Here is a 19367-nt window from a genome sequence, read left to right on the forward strand (position 1 = left end):
GTGTGTGTGTGTGTGTGTGTGTTTCAACTGATGTGAGGCATGTGTGTCTTATTCATGAATCACCTTGAATTCACCTTGAGGTCCAGAAAGCAGCCGGCCTGTCAATGTCGACATTCCAGCCAGAGATTCCAGATACCTCTGTGTGTGTGTGTGTGTGTGTGTGTGTGTGTGTGTGTGTGTGTGTGTGTGTGTGTGTTCCCCACATCATTTTATTCTTAGTAGCTTCCTCTAGTGAAAGCTACACCAGTGAATTATTCTTCGCAGCTTCTCGGGCAGGGCTGCGCCGCCTCTGGTGCGTGTGGAGATTCATCCCGCTGACCTTTACGCTCTCACAACAAACCAACACTCTTCTGTCCTTTTGAACTGAAATCCGTGAATGTTGTTCTGCACGTTTTGTGTAACTTTCCCTCGTGCCAGTGAACCCACAGTCGAATGTCTGGAGAATGGGAGAATTCTGCAGGAGAGTCGAAGGAAAACAGAAGCAGAATGTCCCTGACATGTCCCTGCTGTTGTGAGCACGTCTGACTCGGGACAAGCTCCGGATGCGTTCGTCATATTTGGACGTCCATTTCCTAAATATGTCCAGACTCAATTCTGCGGACATTTTCCTGAGTCCATGTCTGAACAGCTCGAGACTCTCACAGTCTTGACGACTGGGGAGATCCATGTGAACTCCGACCAGATCTGTGAATTTCGTGTCAAACCATCTGTCTCCCGTGTTGAACTGGGAAATGTCCATGTTCCGTACGACCTGAGCGGCTGTTTGTGAACAGACAGAGCAACTCCTCACACGTTGTTGCCATTTTCCGTGACTTAGCCCCAGTTGCCCTCCGGTGGCTTCCCACATCCAACTCAGAGGAGTAGTATCACTTCACCATGACATCAGCGCCCGGTTTGATCACACCTCTGACGAAACCCGTCCACATCCTCATCAGTGAACACGACACGGTGCAACACATCGAGGCAGAGCAGAGACATGAAGGTGTTCACTGAGGTAGACCCACGTTTCCATGACCTGTATGTTTCCATGACCTGTATGTTTCCATGACTTGTATGTTTCCATGACTTGTATGTTTCCATGACCTGTATGTTTCCATGACCTGTATGTTTCCATCACTTTATGTTTCCATGACCTGTATGTTTCCATGACTTTATGTTTCCATGACCTGTATGTTTCCATGACCTGTATGTTCCCATGACTTTATGTTTCCATGACTTGTATGTTTCCATGACCTGTATGTTTCCATGACCTGTATGTTTCCATGACTTGTATGTTTCCATGACTTGTATGTTCCCATGACCTGTATGTTTCCATGACCTGTATGTTTCCATGACCTGTATGTTTCCATGACCTGTATGTTTCCATGACCTGTATGTTTCCATGACCTGTATGTTTCCATGACTTGTATGTTTCCATGACCTGTATGTTTCCATGACCTGTATGTTTCCATGACTTGAATGTTTCCATGACTTGTATGTTTCCATGACCTGTATGTTTCCATGACCTGTATGTTTCCATCACTTTATGTTTCCATGACTTGTATGTTTCCATGACCTGTATGTTTCCATGACTTTATGTTTCCATGACCTGTATGTTCCCATGACCTGTATGTTTCCATGACTTGTATGTGTCCATGACCTGTATGTTCCCATGACCTGTATGTTTCCATGACCTGTATGTTCCCATGACTTGTATGTTTCCATGACCTGTATGTTTCCATGACCTGTATGTTTCCATGACCTGTATGTTCCCATGACCTGTATGTTTCCATGACCTGTATGTTTCCATGACTTGTATGTTTCCATGACCTGTATGTTCCCATGACTTGTATGTTTCCATGACCTGTATGTTTCCATGACCTGTATGTTTCCATGACCTGTATGTTCCCATGACCTGTATGTTTCCATGACCTGTATGTTTCCATGACTTGTATGTTTCCATGACCTGTATGTTTCCATGACTTGTATGTTTCCATGACCTGTATGTTTCCATGACCTGTATGTTCCCATGACCTGTATGTTTCCATGACCTGTATGTTCCCATGACTTGTATGTTTCCATGACTTTATGTTTCCATGACCTGTATGTTCCCATGACCTGTATGTTTCCATGACCTGTATGTTTCCATGACTTGTATGTTTCCATGACCTGTATGTTCCCATGACTTGTATGTTTCCATGACTTGTATGTTTCCATGACTTGTATGTTTCCATGACTTTGTTTCCATGACCTGTATGTTTCCATGACTTGTATGTTTCCATGACCTGTATGTTCCCATGACCTGTATGTTTCCATGACTTGTATGTTTCCATCACTTTATGTTTCCATGACCTGTATGTTCCCATGACTTGTATGTTTCCATGACCTGTATGTTTCCATGACCTGTATGTTCCCATGACCTGTATGTTTCCATGACTTGTATGTTTGTTCCATCAACTGGTTTGAAGTCGATAAATTACACCAGTTTCGTAGAGAAACCTCAATTGAGCGTATACACTTTTTGGTGAATTAATTATACAGCTACAGCAGTTGTGTTGTACAGTACTTGGCCCCTGTTGAATTTAAATGAAAAATACATTTCATTTTTACAAGGCGAGGCTCCTACACTACAGTATAAAACACTGGGGGGTAAACCTTGCCAACTAATCTAATTTAGTTAGATACAAACTTTATGATAATACCTGATGGAAATAAGATGAGACTTTATTAATCCCGCGCCGGGGAAACTCACTTGTTACAGCAGCAGCAGTGAGAGTCACAGGTATCACAAAGTTAACAATGATAAAAATAGAAGAAAAAGACGATAAAAAGCTGTTTACACTTAATTCAGACATAACTCAGGATCCTGGTGCATCATCAAATCTCCTGTCAATGGTTGACATCAGTGCCAACAGACTCATTTCTGACATTAAAGGAGACATATGATGCTCATATTCAGGTTCATACTTTTAATATGTTCCCACTTGAAAAGGTTTACATGCTGTATTGTTCAGGAAAGGCATCAGTGTTGTCATACTGCTCATCCCTGCAGCGCCTCTTTTCACCCTCTGTCTGAAACGCTGGACTTCATTTAGCCCCTCCCCCTCCCGATAAAGCCCCAGTCTGCTCTGATTGGCCCAGCTGGCCCAGTCAGTTGTGATTGGTCAAGCGATTTCAAAACGTGTAGGAAATGTCACGCCCGTTAACCAGAAAAGTGGAGATTGCAGGCGGGTTAAAAGAGTCCAACTGTGTCACCTTCAAACACATCAGTGTTTCGCTCTTTCTCCTGAAGAGCATGTGAGTCACTGCAGCGACGTTCAGGCAAATGTGGTCAGAAATGACCCAGTGAGGAGGTGAAGCCCTCAGATCCATCCATCACTGCTTGTGCATTCATCAGCTGACAGCTCCTGTCAAAGTGTGTCCACGTGGGTCCGTCGCACTCACGCTGCCAAAGTTCCCTCTGACTTAGTTTTTTGCAGCCGTGGTTTTTAACATTTGTTCCTCTGACTTCCCTTCAGTTTTCTGCTAACGATTCATCTCAGTTCATTGTCTTGGTTCCAGGATTAAAACTCTTTATCTAAGGATTTGATGAAACGTCAATGGAGTAAATGAATGAATGAGAAATTCACCTCCGGAGCCCTTCAAAAAGTGGGCGGAGTCACTGTTGCGCTCTGTTAGTTGGCGCTCAGGTCGACATGATCACGTGATCTGATCTGATGGGATCTTGATCGTGACGTTTGGAGAATGTAACCCTGTTCGTCTCCCGCTGTCCCTCAGAACATGGACAAGACGCAGCTCCCGTCTGTGACGCTGATCGTGGGCTGCGGAGTGTCGTCGCTCACGTTGTTGCTGCTCATCATCATCTACGTGTCCGTCTGGAGGTGAGATAACAACAACGCCTGCATCGGGAACATTAGTGTGTGTGTGTGTGTGTGTGTGTGTGTGTGTGTGTGTGTGTGTGTGTGTGTGTGTGTGTGTGTGTGTGTGTGTGTCAAGAAGCTCAGACATTAGTGTTGACTGATGAGAAGAAGAGCACAAAGGGACGAGACAACATTACTCAGCTCCTGACGAGAAGTTTCAATCTGAAGACAATTGAAGAGAACACACTTAAAAATCACAACTCCCTCTCTGTTCTCTCGTCACAAAGATGGAACGAGTTTGTTTACTGCTGCGGTTTCTGAACAATGGGAGATTTAGAAGAAGTTGTTATTGAAATTGTGAATACCACAGTGGTGAGTCATTCATGTTTCCCAAAACCTAAGAGCCAAGGAACCAGAAATATTCATATTTAAGAAGCTGAAATCAGAGAATTTAGACTTTTTTTCATAAAAACTACTTGAACTGATTAATCGATTATCAATATAGTGTAGTAGTTGATTACTTATCGATGAACTGTTGCAGCTGTGACTCAGTCAGACAGTAAGAGTTCTCTCTCTGTCTCCTGCAGGTACATCCGGTCCGAGCGCTCAGTCATCCTCATCAACTTCTGCCTCTCCATCATTTCCTCCAACGCCCTGATTCTCATCGGACAGACACAGACGCGGAATAAGGTGAAAACTCAGTCAGCGTCTCAGATATATAATATTTACATATAATATATATATATGTATAATACCTTTCCGGTCATTAACGCTGTTTCCGTTCCTTCTCTTGTCCCTTTGCCGTCTGTCCAGGTCCTGTGCACGCTGATCGCAGCCTTCCTTCACTTCTTCTTCCTGTCCTCGTTCTGCTGGGTGCTGACCGAGGCGTGGCAGTCGTACATGGCGGTGACGGGCCGCCTCCGGAATCGCATCATACGCAAGCGCTTCCTGTGTCTCGGCTGGGGTGGGCGTTTCCCGCTTGCTGCTGCTCGCCACGTTGTTTCACACCCGTTTCTCATCGTCTGTCCCTTGTTAATTGACATGTGGTTATGCCCCCCCCCCCCCCCCAGGTCTGCCCGCGCTCGTGGTGGCGATCTCGGTCGGATTCACCAAGGCGAAGGGATACGGAACTCCAAGCTAGTAAGCGTGATTTTTTTCTGTTACTGTTCCATTCCTCCTCCTCCGCCTCCTCTTTAAATATTAATGCAGGGATATTACGGATGGTTGTGGGGGTTTATGTTTGCGGAAATGATTAACCTTTCTCTTTCTTTGTTTCATCTCATCTTTTACCACCTCCCCGTGTCGTCCTCTACCTTCTCGCCTCATTCTGTACCTCCCTCCTCCCTCTTCTCTGCCTCTTTCCTCCATCATGCTCATTTCTTCCTCCTCCTCCTCTTCCTCCTCCTCCTGTAGCTGCTGGCTGTCTCTGGAAGGAGGTCTTCTTTATGCGTTTGTTGGACCTGCTGCAGCTGTCGTCTTGGTATTTTCCCCTCTTTCCTCTTGAGTCTGTTCGCCGTGGTTTGTTTTTGACACGGAATCAAATGAGCGTTAGTTCATGTCACAGTTTCAATACGGTCAATTTGAAGCACGTGTCTGCTTACACAGATTTTTTTGAATATTAAGTTAAGAGTGGTTGTTCTCGCGTCAAATGTAATTGCGTCATTTGCCGTAGACCGCTGGCAGAACGCTCACCGCCGTGACACAGTGTCTTGTTCCTCCGATCAAATCCGTTCCCACTGCTGCGTTTCCCACCGACGAGACAACAGCTCGGTTCCGACGTTCTTCTCCGACAAGCTGCTTCTCTATTGAAGAGCCGCTGCTCCAGTTGGCAGTCGTACCGGAGGCCGGTCTCAGTCTGACGAGCATCCGAGCGGCTTGTACAGTACAAGAGATGTTTTATAGAAGGCGAAAAACCTCAAAGAACAAGAATTTGTCGGAATTACTGCGGCCGAGGGACTTGCCCCCCGCCCCCGCCCCCGCCCCCGCCCCCGCCCCCGCCCCCACCCGCCGCCTTTGATTCTGCACAGCTCATATTTTATGTATGGTTCCTTTTTTTTTTCAACATATTGTCTATATTGAAAAATTCATTCATATGTTAGAAAACCATCTTTTCAAATACGTTGTACTGCTCACGCTCCATCGGGCGCCTGATTGATTTTGTCACTAACATTTAAGACGATGCATTCTTTAGTATTTACAGTGCAGAGCCCACAGTAAGTACGGTGTGTGTGTGTGTGTGTGTGCGTGTGTGTGATGACATGCATGCTGTCATCATCATCATCATCATCCATCATCCTCAGCCGTATATTGCTGCATGTCCTGACGTGATGAAACTGTCTTTGCTCTGCTTTAATCCTGTGCCTCTTCTCTTCGGCAGGTTAACATGGTTATTGGGATTCTCGTTTTTAACAAACTGGTGTCCAAAGACGGCATTACTGATATGAAACTAAAGGAGAGGGCGGGGTATGCCTTATACCACACATCCATTTTTACACTGTGACCTATAACCAGCCTGACGACTCAGCTTCAGGGGCGGGACCATGAAAGCTATATGGGCTCTCTCTCTACCTCAAACTATCCCAGGGCATTATTCTAGACTTTTGGCAAATTGGCTGAAGATGGCACTTACTTTTTAATACCGGGAGGGTGAGGAGGAGAGAAAGAGAGAAAAAAAGATAAGAGAAATGTGACTGAATTAATCCAAAAATAAGATAAAAGACCAAAAAGACAATGTGTTTTCTCATATAGCTCAGACAATGATCGATGCTGCTGAAATCAGAGATAAATGGAGGGCAGGGGGAATATGTGGGGCAGGCTGTCTGGTTATTGGTCCTCCACAGACTGAGCAAGATGATGACTCATCTCATTGCTTTTCTCTTTAAGTTTCCAATGTGTTGCATTTTCCTGCAGCTGCTCTTTGTTTGCAGGTGTTGCTCTCGATGTGAAGCTCTGTAAATCCATCCATGTCTCTTTTGTTTCTCTCCTCTTTTGGTTGTTTCTCGTAAAAGGAAGCAGGGTAAGGGACCTCACAGAAAAGATTAATTTAAGGAAAAAACATCCATATTATCTGTTGGTTGCGATAACACCAAGTTACTGCTGAGGTTGTGGAATCTCTGTGAAAAGGCTGTGAGATAACGGTGTTATCACGACCAAACAATTCAATGACCACAGCTACAAAAATAAAACCCAAGACGAGAGATAATATAACGACGAGTCACAAAGTTTTGAATTTTAAAAATGCAGATGTGAAACTATTGTGGGCCAAATGAAATCTCATTTTAGTTTAATGCTCCTACTACGAATATTAATAATGATTTAATACAACGATTGGGGACATTGATCTGTGATCACTCTGACCCTCAACGAGGTCATCATCTGCACAATCCTAGTCGTGGATTAATCACAAGACAAACAATGTTAAAGATAATACCGTTATTACTTTCTTTAGACATCGTGATAATGCAGTTAAGGTGAATCATTAGGACCACGTTTATTCTTTTGTGAAAGTCTGAAAGCCTTCGTGCTCATTCAGCCTGGGTTGCGTACAGACCTGCAGAAGTCTGGTCGGCACAATTTAACTTTGGAGGTATTCCTCAAGCCAACATGAGGCATCATCAGGGCCGTCTGCACCGGCTTCCTGCCAGTTTACGTTTCACTTACTGTCTTTTGGTTTGGCTGCAGACAAGCCACTGAACAAATCCAGTGCTCCTCTAAAATGTTAAAAGTTAATAATGCTATGAAAAGTTTAGTTTTGGGCGAAGTAGATCTTGGGCGTGTCCCTAGCGACTAGCTTTCAGGAATGGTGAGCACGCCTGCACCCTGCTCCCCTTTACCCCCGCGGGCTGTTTTGTCTCCATTGGCATTGTTGGTACATTCAAATGTTATTTTCTTTCTCTCTCTCTCTCTCTCTCTCTCTCTCTGAAAAAAAAAAAGTTTGCTTCCTCCAATGATTTCTCTGTTTCTATACTGTACTTGTTTTTGCTGTCTGAAATGTCATGTTTGAGTTTGCACAGAATCCCCTCTCTCTCACTCAGGGCTCTCCAATCAGGAACACATCAGTCTCAGAAGCCCCCTCCCATGTCATCAGTGATTGGGTAAAAAAAAATACCTGCCCATCCCACCCCTCTTCTGAAATGTATGGCTACCAGACCTGCCCGTCTCCAAACCTGCTGAATCCTCTAGCGAGCACCTCTGATTGGCTTACTATTATTTCCTGCCCATTTACCTCACTATTTAAACTTCCTCCTTCCTCTTAGCTGGATAGACATAACACCTCACTGCCTCTTTTCTTCACTCTTTCCTTTTTTAATAATAACGTGATAGTATTAATATATTTTCTGATCACTTGAATGGTGTGGGAGTGTGTGTGTGTGTGTGTGAGAGGTTAGGTGGATAGTCAGTACTCATGTACTCTTACAGTAAGGACTGTCGAGATTGTTGATTGGATTCATTAGCCTTTCTTTTAACTGAATGTGATTTTTGGGCGTGTTAAACAATCGAGTTAGAGAAAATTGAGTTTAATGTGATCATTTTACTATTGCCATTGACTATTGATTAAATATTGAATGAAAAAGTTTGATTAGCTGGGCATACAGGGCAAAACAGATGCCCATATGTCGGTAAATAAAGATCATCAAGTATTCAGTCAAGTCACAGTATAAATAGTATTTAAAATGTCTAAAAGGAAATCTGGAGGAGCTTGTTTGAATGGCTCTGATGCAGCTGATTTGTTTTTGCTCTTTTCTTGCTGCGACGGCCTTTATGTCAGGAAATTACCAAGTGGACCTCGAGCTCAGAGTATTTCTTTCTCTCACACACGTTTTGATTCAAGATATACGCTGGTGTGAGCGAAACCCTCAATCATCGGCTCTGTTCGCCGAACTTCAGCCCTCACCTTTTGAACTGTGAATGTAGTTGTCGCAGTATGTCACTGTGGAAACAGGATGACCGGTGGGCTCAACAACTCTGGCCACTGGCCGAGTGAAATATAGAGAATCCCACAGTGTTCGACGGGTCCAGTGACTGAAACATTTCCAGGTGAACTGTATGTCCATGCATGCAACTATTTTCCGCCTGCTTGTAGTAGAAGATAGTCCAAATGTTCATTCATCCCATCAACCGCGTCCTGTCCCAGGAGGATACAGAGGTATTTAGTCAGTATATTCTGGCTCCATCCCTCCTGGGTCTCCTCCCAGTTGGGCTTACTTGCACCACCTCCATGCAGAGGCTTCCAGGAAGCGTTCCGATAAGATTCCGGCCTCCTTCCGGATACTGTATCTGAGCTCTTCAGCTTTTCTATGATAGTGAGCCTCCTGCTTGAATTGACACATTTTTGGGGAAATGTCGACTGTTTGGTTCCCCCAAGGCGGACTATGGCCATGATTCATGATTCAACTCTAATGGGAGAGAGTAATCTCACCTGGAATAAGGAAATTGGGACCAGAACTGCCAAGGATATACCAGATAAGCGCTTGTTGGCAGGGTCCAGCATGGGGCGGGATCTTAGGCCTCCTACATGTGGGCTTCCTCCTGCAGCAGGATTAAAACATTCACTCTCATAACCCTGAGCAGTTAATCATAAAAGGACATTTGGGAATTGTTAGTGGCTAATTTAGACTAGAGCAGCTGAACCATGAGCACAGATGAGGTGCCGGCTACTGTGAAGTCTAGTGAGCCTCTTCCTTCTTATGCCGCAGACTTTGTGTCTTTAACTCCAACACAACTGACTCAAAGTGACATTGCATGAGCTTGTTTTATCAGATTTTGGTGAATCTCCCTATGGAGCCACTGATGTGTGAACTTGTAATACCCTTTTAAATATACTGTAAATACCACCTCAGTGAAGCCAGTTCATTATTGAAACTAGGCCTGTATTTTCCAAGTCATTCATGCTTTTATCAACTCTACATCTGATCGTGTAACATTTAGAGATCTGACCCTCACAGTGACCTTGGATCTTGTCGTTCCGTCCACATACTGCTCACGAGAGCCACAGTCTCAATCTGTTTGGTTGTTTAGTTTTCCGAATGTGATCTCACTGGGTTTGACATTATGGGTTTGATATGATTTGTGCTGAACTTGGTGGTGACGTGTCTGGTTTTGACTCTGAGGTGGACAAAAAAAATGGAAGAAGATTGACCTATTTTTCTCTTGACAGTATACATGTCCACCCTTCATCCATTGGCTCTCTCTTGTCTGTATTTGAAATGCAAAACATGTTTAATGAAGCTAATTAATTTATGCAACATCCTAATTTAGAATGCAGGAGCATCTGCACCTGGCAGGGCAGCTCTCCCCTTGAGACAGGGCTCGCTGCTCGGTTCCCCCCTTGTCGCTGAGTCTCCTTTAGAAAATAGAGACGACCAACCAACCAGTGGACTTTGTTTTCCTCCTTAACCTAGATGGTTTCAATCATCATGCCTGTGTACAACAGGTTGAAAGAGTAGGTCAATCAGACATTATGCCTTTTAGATGAGGGGGTTTTGCCACAACTGAAGGGTTCTTGTAGCTGCAACAAGTTCTTCCTCTCGCCCGTCGTTCTACGTGCCGCAAAGCTTTAGAAACAGCTTGTGAAGCGAAAAGAGGGAGGTTTGTGTTTGACTTAGGGTCTCGACTTCACCCAATCAGCTTGATGTTTGTCCATATTTATTATGCACTCAGCTTTATGCATATCTATCCACGCGCCCAAGCAACCAAGCAACCTTTTGCCTCTCGATCCTCAGGTCAGAGGAAATGTGTGTTGTATTTCAGTAAGTGCTGATTGCTTTTTAATATCATTGCCCACGGTGTACATTTAGCAGTTGTACTGCCCTTTAACTCGAAATTGAATTTCTTCCATTATGTGATTTTTTTTTTGAATCCAGGTGTCCAGAGGCTACAAAAAAATTGATTCCTTCAGCTCTTCAGCTTTATTTGTTGTTGGGCGGGAGGCCACATTGTAAGATTAGTTTATGACTTGTCAATATCCCCGAACTTTGTAGTCGGTCTTTGTCAAGCAACGGCGGTCGGGAGATGCAGTGTGTGGTTATGATTGGAAGGGTCTTGGGAGGATTTGGTGTTGGAAGGGACAACGAGTGTATTTTGTTTTTTCTTGATTTGATGTATGCAGATGGAAATGCATATAGAAAGTCATTATCGCACACTTCAGTGGACTAAATCCAAATGTACCCAACAGCTTTAGTCATCTCCATTAGGTCCATTTAGCATTTTGTTTATTGTTGTGTTTGTGAATAACAGGCCAGAGGCCGACAATGTGGCCTCACACTGAGATGCTGCTTGTACTGTACTGTAGCTATAATGGAATTTTGAAAAAAGGGAAATGCTTCAGGGTTCTAGAAAATCGATAGAAAACATCGAGTTTTTGATGAAGACGGAATCAAGATGGTCACACCTTGGAGTTGTGAGGTTACGGATTGGAAAAGAACACGTGAGCCACACTGAGCGGGAGAGAATTACTAATACTTCTGTCACAGATGCAAAAACAAAGCACGAGGCCGTAAGTTGCCGATTTGTTCGTAGTCCGCAGGGTTGTTGTAAGACAATGAGAGTGTAATCTTTACTCTCGCACTCATTGTAAGCAAAGTGAACAACTGAATTTTAAGGTCAGTGATTAAATGTTTTAATCTAAAAAAAAGAAAGAAATGATGCTGCAATGACTTTGCAGCTCTACGGGAGAGAGGGAGCGGCTGGTTGAGGCAACGAGTCCGCGGCATTGAATGTCTCGATGTCAATGACACATCTCGACCCAGGAAGGGATTTTCTTCCTTTTGTCAACACTGACTACAACAACTGATAGAAGCTGGTGTGTGTGTGTGTGTGTGTGTGTGTGATTTGCAGTGGTTGTGAGGACACATTTTGGTTCAACACCATTGTTGTGAGGACTAAGTTTGACCTGGTGTCAAAGCTCCGGGTGAGAGTAAGAGTTGGTGTTAGACATCTAGGAAATCTAGAAAAGAAATGCACGTGTCTCTGCATGTTTGTGTAAATCTTTTCTGCTCACTACAGCAGGTAGCACAGATAGCGATGAGCACATCTGGCACATCATTAGAACCGGAGACGTAAATCCTCAACAGACTCATGACGTAGATGAAATTGTAGGCGATTGGGTGAAACGTGTTTGTGTCACAAGCAGGTAGATGGTTGAGTGAGTGGATGAAATGACACAGTGACACGTGTGACACTGAAGTATCCACCAGGGGCCGAACTGTACGTCTTTGCCGTATCTTATCACATTTCCCCGAATCACACACAGGCAAACCCCCCCCCCCCCAAAACAAATCACACAACAACCTGCGAGACGGACTTGTAGCCCTGAGAGAGAGATTGTGCGAGAATCCCTGTGACTCACTGTTTGTTCTTTTGCGTGACTGTCCGTGTGCGCTCGCGAGCGCATCTCTGCGAGTCTGTGTATAGGTGCATTTGTGTCTGTTTGTGTATGTTACAGCGTGTTAATTTGACTTTGCAGTCAGATGACAGTGCCACTGTACAATATGACGCTCAAATGTGCCAAGTGCGGAGTTATCTCTTCGGCTGACGTTTCCACCACAGCTACCAGTAACGCCATGTTAGTCCCGCTAATTATTTTTTTCCTTAACTCTTCTTATCTCTGTTCTCTCCCTCTGCTGTTCGCCTCCCCGTCTCCTCCCTCTCTTGATTGGTTCTCTGTCTCTGTATTCCTCTTGTCATTTTTTTTCTCTTTCTTTGCCCTGATGCCCTGGCAGGGAGTATTTCACATCAGTAGGAGAGATGCCTGAAGCTTATATGTGCTGCTCCTCAAAAGCAAACTGTGTCAACTGTATGTATGTAATTAATAATGCATATGTGATTGATGACTGTGTGTGTGTGTGTGTGTGTACAGTATGTCTCTGAAGAGATCATTTGAGTGACAGGGCTGAGTGGAACAGATGTTGAGTAGGCCTCGGCTATGTACAGTGTGTAGAGAGAACATCAAGCATTTTACTCCCTCAGTGTGTGTGTGTGTGTGTGTGTGTGTGTGTGTGTGTGTGTGTGTTGCTTTCCATTATTTTCAGACTGGGCTTCCTTTTTTTAGAATTCTAACTACAGAGGTTAATTGTGACTTGGTGCAGTGAGTGTTACATCATCACATGCAACATCTAGATAGCTACTTATTGTTTGAAAGAGAAAAAACTCAGACGTAACGTAGAATTCTACTTATGTGCATATACAGAAACACATGTCAAAAACTGTGTCACCTACATAAAACAGCAGCAGATATTCCCGATCCCCCACCTTTAGTCCCAAACCTGTTTCACAATATTTCCTCTGGTTCCATTCATCCCCACTGGGAAGTAAGTAAGTTTGACACTATTAGATAATTACATGGCAGTGATTCGTCTGGTCACCATGGCCCTGTAGCTCCTTGTTGTTGCCAACCTTCCAATCTCTTCCTCAATAAGATGAGTCGGTCTCAATACAGTAGTCATACCTTTTAAATAATAATGTTTATTCTGCTCCCATCACGGTCCAGCAGTTTTATCATCAGACGTAAGCCTCTAGACACAAGTTCTAATTAGTATGGTATTGATTTTTGTAATCTATTTGTCCTGGCCAACAGCAGCAGATTACCTTCTGCATGTTACACTTTTGTTTTAGACTTGTGTTGACACGCTTCACAAGTTTGTAATGTTGAGGAAAGACATGGGAGTTACCCAAAAAAATTAAAAAATGCAAACAACTGCTAACAATTTGACAGTTTGTACTGAAATACTACAAACATGAACATGAATAGTCCACAACAGCATATCAAAGAACAGGTGGGTCTTGGTGTATGATGACTTATGGGTTTAAACCCACGTTTCCAGTTCCCACTCGATTGCACCAGAGAACAGCACATGATGCGTTTCCATGAAATCTGTGAGATAATTTTGGTCATAAATGAGGAATATCAAAAAACAAGGTCCGGACTGAAAATCAACTGAAATTTCTCTTTTTTATGCAGCTCAGATAATTTGTTGTGGCCAATTTTCTGTATTTTTTTACTTTGACCAATTGCGTATCACAACTAGAGGTCCTGAGTGTCACTGTGGGCAGGCTGGGGAAGCCTCTGTCAGAAGGATTCATATCACATTCAGATGAGCTAAAGGGAAATGATGGCCCATAGACTGTAGGCATTTGATCCTAGCCAATATAATTTAATACCAGAGGTGGAAAGTCAATAAGGAGTGTTGCATTTTTCATGCTGCTACTTTGTTTTGTGGTTTATAATTTATCTGATGTTTTACATGTTACTTTGCAGAATCATTCATTAAAAACAAGCTAGAGCGATAAGAAATTATTTTATTACAATATTAGTGGTTAGCTAACATATTTTCATAAAACAAATACTGTAATTTCCGCAGCAAAAATGTGTTGATAACTGATATACAGTAATTATTATTTAAATCTAAGGTAACCTCAATTCTCTAATCTTGGATACAATAGCAGAACCAACCAGACACTTTTTTGAAAAAGAGAAATATTAGAGACAGGTGTTTTTTCCAATTCTCATTTTTGTGTAATTTTTAAATTTTTCTTCTACAAATCAAATTCAGGAGTCAGTTTAATGTACAATCTACAGTAATAATGAGTCTAAGTAGGGTCAGCGACAGACTCTTAGTTTCACATTTAAACAGATTTATTTATTTACTTGTTTTTATTTTTGTTTGTTGTTTTTTTTCATTTTCACATTCTAGTAGCTTTAGATCTGTAAACCTTCTCCTCCCAGGAAGTTTCAGCAGCTTTTTAAACTTGTTGAACAAAACTGCAACGAAATTGCACAATTGTTCATAACGAATTATTTGCATTGTTGCATTTACCATATAATTTCACTTGAGCAACGGTCTCGTGCTTTTTCCACCTCTGGAATTAAATGTTAACACCTGACGAGCAGGTTCAGCGAGAGAATGTGGGTGAAACTTAAAGAGAGTAGATATGGCAGTAGTTTATTCCTGGTGTGCATATTAGAACAAATAGAAGGATTCGGGGAAAAAGCCCCGACAGAATAGAGAAGAGGGACCAACCACATGGGCAGGGGGAGGACACTTCTTCAGACTCTCTCTCTCTTCCTCTGTCCTCCTCTGTTATGCCTCTTCTGTTTGTCTTTGTATTCTGTTTCAGCCTCATTACACTCGTTTTTTTCCCCACTGCTCACCCTCGCTCCTCCTCTCTTTCCTGTGGCACTAGATCCTCTATGGTTTTACTGAACCATCTTAAAACATACATGCATGTGATATATGTGAATTACAAGCATATATATAAATATCTGCAGATAATGGATGTATGTTTTTGTATGTGAGAGTAACACAATTATTTGTCGTGATGTTATGTACAGTAAATGCATGGTTAAAGAGTTGCAGGCTGCTAACGCTATGCTAGTGGCGTTGGCAGTTATCAAGGGTATGTAGGACATTGTGTTTAGCTTTATATTGTTTACCTTTTTTTGGTATTACAAAAGAAAAATCCAGTTCATCCCCTGGAACTGAATTGTATTGAAGACTGCCATAGTAAAAAATGTAATTATCTTAGCTAATGGATAATTGTGAGCTGTTTTAGCATAATAGTCATAGAACACTGTAGTTTTTTATCTCTTAATGTTCACAAAGGTTTTTTACCAGTGCTGTCATTGACTGCTGTTCCCCTCCCATCCTGCAGGGCCTCACTGTGGAGCTCCTGTGTGGTCTTGCCCCTCCTGGCACTCACTTGGATGTCGGCGGTCCTTGCGATCACCGACCGGCGCTCTGCGCTCTTCCAGATCCTCTTTGCCGTCTTCGATTCACTGGAAGGCTTCGTCATCGTCATGGTGCACTGCATCCTGCGCAGAGAGGTACTGTACCTCGTGCCACCGCTGATCTCATACGTTTACTTCTTCCTGTGTTATTTGAGACTACACATCATCATTCTTTGTATGATGATGGAATTCAGTTGAAACTTTGGGCCTTTCCGTGTTGAGTTTGCTCTCTGGCTTGGAATGGGGCTTGAATTGGAGACTCTGACTTACCCGAAGGTGTGAATGTGAGCATGGGTGGTAGTCTGTCTCTGTATGTCATCCATGTGAGGGTCTGGCCAACCTGCCCAGGGTGTACCCCCCTTTACACAGTGTCAGTTTGGATTGGAGCTAGTTCTCTTGCAACCCTCAAGCCTCTTGGCGATAAGCAAATGGATGGATTGATGGATGAGTAAAATTGCATGATTAGATCAATCATTACTTTTGTCAAGAACAAGATATCTTGGCAGCTGATTGTTGAAGACAGGCTACGATCCTTGCAGGATGATTACTGAGGTTTTTGGCAAATGGAAGACCTTTAGTTTGGCTTTACCAACAGCCCAAAATGATCCCTTGATCGATATGGTTGTAATGTACCTTTGTCCAGGGTGTCATTAGTCCTTACAAAGTGCATCCTAATGGTTTTTTGGGTAAACCCCTCATCTTTCTATTAGTCAATAGTCTACTCGGACATTAATCTCACTTGATCACAAGTGGGGACATTTAGAACATTAAGGCTCATAGAAGGACAAATTCATTTTATTTTATTGATCCCCAAGTCCTTTGTTTCGCCATCAGGACTTTTAGCCCCACTCCTCGTAAGGCTCTTTGACTCACACTGACGAGGTCTAAAGGAGCTGTGATGTAAATTTCTACATCAGATAATAGAGTCATGTCCCCTTCATCACTCTGCTGGTTATTCCAGACCATTTTTCTGTATCTGTGTTAAGTTACTTTTAATGAAACTCTACTCATCAAAACTCTACCTGAAAAATATTCCCCTGAGCTGGAGGAAGGATCTTTTTATGAAACACCTTTGAAGAAGTGTTTAATTCTATTTATAATATCCTAACTTTCAACAAAAGGCTGAGTGAAATTGGAGGTTGCTTCTTATGGATTTGCTCAAATTTCCCCTTAAAAGACGAGGTCTGAATTGTCTGTGGACTGTGGAGGCACATGATGTCAAAATGTACTGGGTGGGGATGCACCCTATGGTGACCCCTGTGGTTCAGCAGGACTAATCCGTAGCTGAGACGCTGACGACTCGTAAGTCTCTGACACTATAAATGTGTTTGTTCGACCGAATACTTCTGTGTTATGCGGCATAATAGATATTGCAACCTCCGAGCTTTTAGCTCATTCAGTGTTTGTCAACCGATGTATTAAGTGATAAAAAGCATCTCTATTTATATCACTTAATTTAATTTGTGCTTCGTTGCAGGTCCAGGAGGCGGTGAAGTGCCGTGTTGTGGACCGACAGGAGGACGCAAACGGAGACTCGGGGGGATCTTTCCAGAATGGCCATGCTCAGCTCATGGTATGCATATGCATGTGTTTGGTGTTATTTCAGCTTTTATCAATACAAATATATTATTAATATTATGTCATTGTCATTAATAATATTATCCAGGTGTGCACAGTTGATCCAACGTTTCCCGTTTTCTGCCCTCAGACTGACTTCGAGAAAGACGTCGACATGGCTTGCAGATCAGGTAAGCTCCGGGTTGAGTGAGTTTGATTTTTGTGTCTGTGAGGCGCTTTATTCGACGTTGGGGACTTGTCGTTCACGAAGCTGCAGACGCCTCTTTGTGCGACTCCCTTTCACCACTTCACAAATTCGTCAGCGTTGCTGTAACAGATGCGAGACATGTCCTCCCTCCGTTCTGCACTTGTGTTGTACAATCAGCATCACAGCAGCCTCCTTTCACCGAGGAGTTGTTTTGACAGGAGATACAGCACATTACTGCCGCGTAACACAGTTTAGTCCAGGCTTGGTGGGAGTGGGTACGAACGTGTGCTGAGCAGTTATATGCAGATAAATAGGGCTGTCAGAGTCGTTCCTACGCTGCAGCTGTATAATTAAGTCCCCTCCCGATTGTGCCACATCAGATACCGGCTCTGCTCTGGTATCTGCTGGGAGTGGAAATCTGATTATCTCGTGAGACAGGATATCAAGGAAAGCATCTGGAGCAGGGAAAAGCTATTGAGACGCAGACAGGCCCAATTGACAGAAGACAGGAAAGAACAGATGATTGTTTGGTTGATGTTGTTTTTGTCTTTGTATATGTCAAAAGACGGAGGGAGCACTGGCAGCATGCATATACACATGGAATGGGATATGCATGCTGCCATAATTCAACAGTTACGTAGCTGCCATTGTACCTTATTTCGTCCAATGGCAGCTAGGGATGCACCGATTGTGAAATTCTGAGCCGATACCGACACCTATGTTTACAATAACACAATCATACAAATTTCTGAAACGTACACATTTATTACTTTGGGCTTCGAGCTTAGATGGACTTTCTGAGCCCCTAATTAGGTGAATCCAACTGTTCATCTCAGATGGGTCTTCTGTTCTTCTGTTGCCACCAGGCACGATGAAGCGCTCGTCCCTCCAGGGGGAGGAGAAGGCCTCCTCCGGGACCCTCACCCTCCAGAAGGGTTCCAACTTCAACACCATGCCGGCCAGCATGGCCAAGGTTCACCTGCAGAACGTGGCCGACTACAACTGTCACACTCTGACGCTGCGCCGGGAGAAAGGCGCCGCGAAAGGCATCAGCACGGAGCTGCCGGGCGCCAAGTCCATCTACATCTGCGACGGCGAACTCTTCAAGCAGCTGGACGGAGAGCTGCCTCGCGGGAACGGCGAGGGCAGCAGCTCCGAGGGCGCCGGCAAAGGCCCAGGGTACGTCATCATGCCGACCAACAACACGGGCACTCTAAAGGCGGCCAAGGGGAAAGAGGAGCATGCGGCCAAGTACAACATCGGCATGGAGCAGCTGCCTCAGACCAGGCTCGTCCACCTGGCCAACTCTGCCGGCGGAGAGCCGGTGCCCGGCTTCGGGCTGAAGACCCTGCCTGCAGACCAGGTCAGTGTGTCGTGCTCTGACAGAGACTCACCTGCACAAAACCTGCAGAACATGCCCAGAGACGCCCAGGTGGCCAACAACATGTGCGACGGGGGCGACTCCGGGAACTCCGGCGTGATGTCCAAGAGCGAGACCGTCTCCACACTGTCCATGAGCTCGCTAGAGGTAAGACGCCACGCGGCCAATCAGCCTCATACTTCACATTTGGAAAATGACGTGTATGTGAAGTTTTGTCTTGTACTGCTTCTGCTTACCATGAATTTTCAAATGTTTTTTGAGTAATTTATTTCAACTGCTTTTAGAAAACAAGCCTTGATGTAATGTAATCCAGGGTTTTTTTCCATTTATAATTTCTTGCATTATGAAGGTGTTCTCTAGAATTGTCTGTGTGGTAATATGAAGGTGTTCTATTATATTTCAGTAAGACATCTCCCTGTTCTCTGATCTGTTTTACTTTTCTATTGAAGCGTATTGCTGTTGATTCAACATTTTAGCCGTTTTCTTGATCTTGAACTTGACGATGATGTAATTTTCCACGGCACCAATCCCATCAGTACAACAACAGGCCGTACTGACCACTCCATGTGTATTTTGGTTTCACTTTTTAACACAAATAACTTTTTTTACATTCCAATCTCTTGTAATTTGAGCAGAATTTTAATTAGTTATATTCAT

At 43.7% G+C, this 19367-nt stretch overlaps 1 protein-coding gene across 12 annotated transcripts in view; it reads left to right on the forward strand.

The window, feature by feature from the left end:
* The window catches only part of adgrb1a (adhesion G protein-coupled receptor B1a), a 123423-nt gene that overhangs the window by 98137 nt on the left and 5919 nt on the right, over window positions 1-19367 (forward strand). For 5 of the 12 annotated variants that reach the window (XM_035633597.2, XM_047334245.1, XM_035633536.2 and 2 more), the window contains 11 exons: window positions 3757-3860; window positions 4427-4529; window positions 4653-4803; window positions 4910-4979; window positions 5253-5319; window positions 6217-6302; window positions 12304-12402; window positions 15489-15660; window positions 17042-17137; window positions 17231-17312; window positions 18196-18857. In XM_035633597.2, coding sequence (XP_035489490.1) covers window positions 3757-3860; window positions 4427-4529; window positions 4653-4803; window positions 4910-4979; window positions 5253-5319; window positions 6217-6302; window positions 12304-12402; window positions 15489-15660; window positions 17042-17137; window positions 17231-17312; window positions 18196-18857 — 1692 coding nt within the window. Of the gene's footprint in view, window positions 1-3756; window positions 3861-4426; window positions 4530-4652; window positions 4804-4909; window positions 4980-5252; window positions 5320-6216; window positions 6303-7873; window positions 7934-12303; window positions 12403-15488; window positions 15661-17041; window positions 17138-17230; window positions 17313-18195; window positions 18858-19367 lie in introns of all 12 variants that reach the window. The other 7 variants (XM_035633545.2, XM_047334248.1, XM_035633554.2 and 4 more) reach the window with 4 other exon arrangements.

The sequence above is a fragment of the Scophthalmus maximus genome, chromosome 1 (genome assembly GCF_022379125.1).
Source record: "Scophthalmus maximus strain ysfricsl-2021 chromosome 1, ASM2237912v1, whole genome shotgun sequence".
Classification (NCBI taxonomy): Eukaryota; Metazoa; Chordata; class Actinopteri; order Pleuronectiformes; family Scophthalmidae; genus Scophthalmus; species Scophthalmus maximus.